Raw genomic sequence first — 1092 nt, forward strand, 5'->3', positions numbered from 1 at the left:
CATAAAACGATTTACTACGATGGATTGATTGGTATGTTGGACAGCATGGCTCTCTCTCTCTCTCTCAGTCAGTCTCAATTTTGATAATTTAGAGACACAGGGAGGGTTTTTATTTTAAAACTAGGTAGCATATACATGAAAATACCTTAGATAATAAAACTGCATTAAATAATAAGAAAAAAATCACCTAAATCGGACCAGTATTAACAATCATACAACGAAATTAGTCGTTATGAAATATGTTACCATGGTTACCGTCTTATCACATCATCTATACATATAAAAGGGAACCTTAACTTATAAACATTTAAATTAATAAAGAAGAAATATGAGTATCAAATAAATGAAAGATTTTCAAATGTTATATTTAAACCTTTCTTTCATGAAATGCTGAAAACGTATGTCATCACATATATTGGATCAATTTATGTTACCAAATCATAATAATAAAGTATAGGTGTATGTTTGAGTTACCTAAATACATAAATTTAAAACCAACTATGAATTGTGTTCATTAGTTCTATGTACATCCCAAAATATAGCAATAGCGAAGCATTCCCTGGTCAGCTAGTCTCATATATATTTAATTAACTCATTAACACTTATTATTTTTACTCAAATTATGGAGAGTTGTATACTTACACATCTTCTGTTGCATATTTTGGTTTTTCCATTCGATACCCTTGTAACAATTTCTGATAAAACACTTCTCCATAAAGTCCTAAAAAATAGTTGTAAATTATAAAATTTGTTATGAATATAAAAATAATACTAATAATAGAAAAAATGAAGAGGAACATAAAAATATTTTGGGGTGACGACAGAGGGGCAGATATTGGCATATAATTTATATAATTACAATAAACTTTAAACCGATATACTTCTTTACCTCCTCCCTTCACTTCACCACAGGTTGAAATGATGATGAGAAGAAAAAAATTTCAATGTGTGAATATAATATCCTACTGTGGTTACGACTATTTATGGATTAATGAGCAATGAGCAAGACACTATGCTCCTGTGTACCTCTTGGGCCCATGTACAAGTCTAACTATGCCAGATAATGAGCGGGATAGTTGAATGAGCAAGACA

The 1092-nt window shown here is 29.9% G+C and overlaps 1 protein-coding gene across 2 annotated transcripts in view; it reads right to left on the reverse strand.

Moving 5' to 3' along the window:
• LOC106688748 (vascular endothelial growth factor receptor 1) overlaps positions 1-1092 on the reverse strand; it is a 199842-nt gene that overhangs the window by 67572 nt on the left and 131178 nt on the right. For both annotated transcript variants that reach the window (XM_067050193.1, XM_067050194.1), the window contains exon 16: positions 643-721. In XM_067050193.1, the coding sequence (XP_066906294.1) occupies positions 643-721 (79 nt within the window). The remainder of the gene's footprint in view (positions 1-642; positions 722-1092) is intronic.

The sequence above is a fragment of the Halyomorpha halys genome, unplaced genomic scaffold (genome assembly GCF_000696795.3).
Source record: "Halyomorpha halys isolate HHAL.00 unplaced genomic scaffold, Hhal_1.1 Scaffold1191.1, whole genome shotgun sequence".
NCBI lineage: Eukaryota > Metazoa > Arthropoda > Insecta > Hemiptera > Pentatomidae > Halyomorpha > Halyomorpha halys.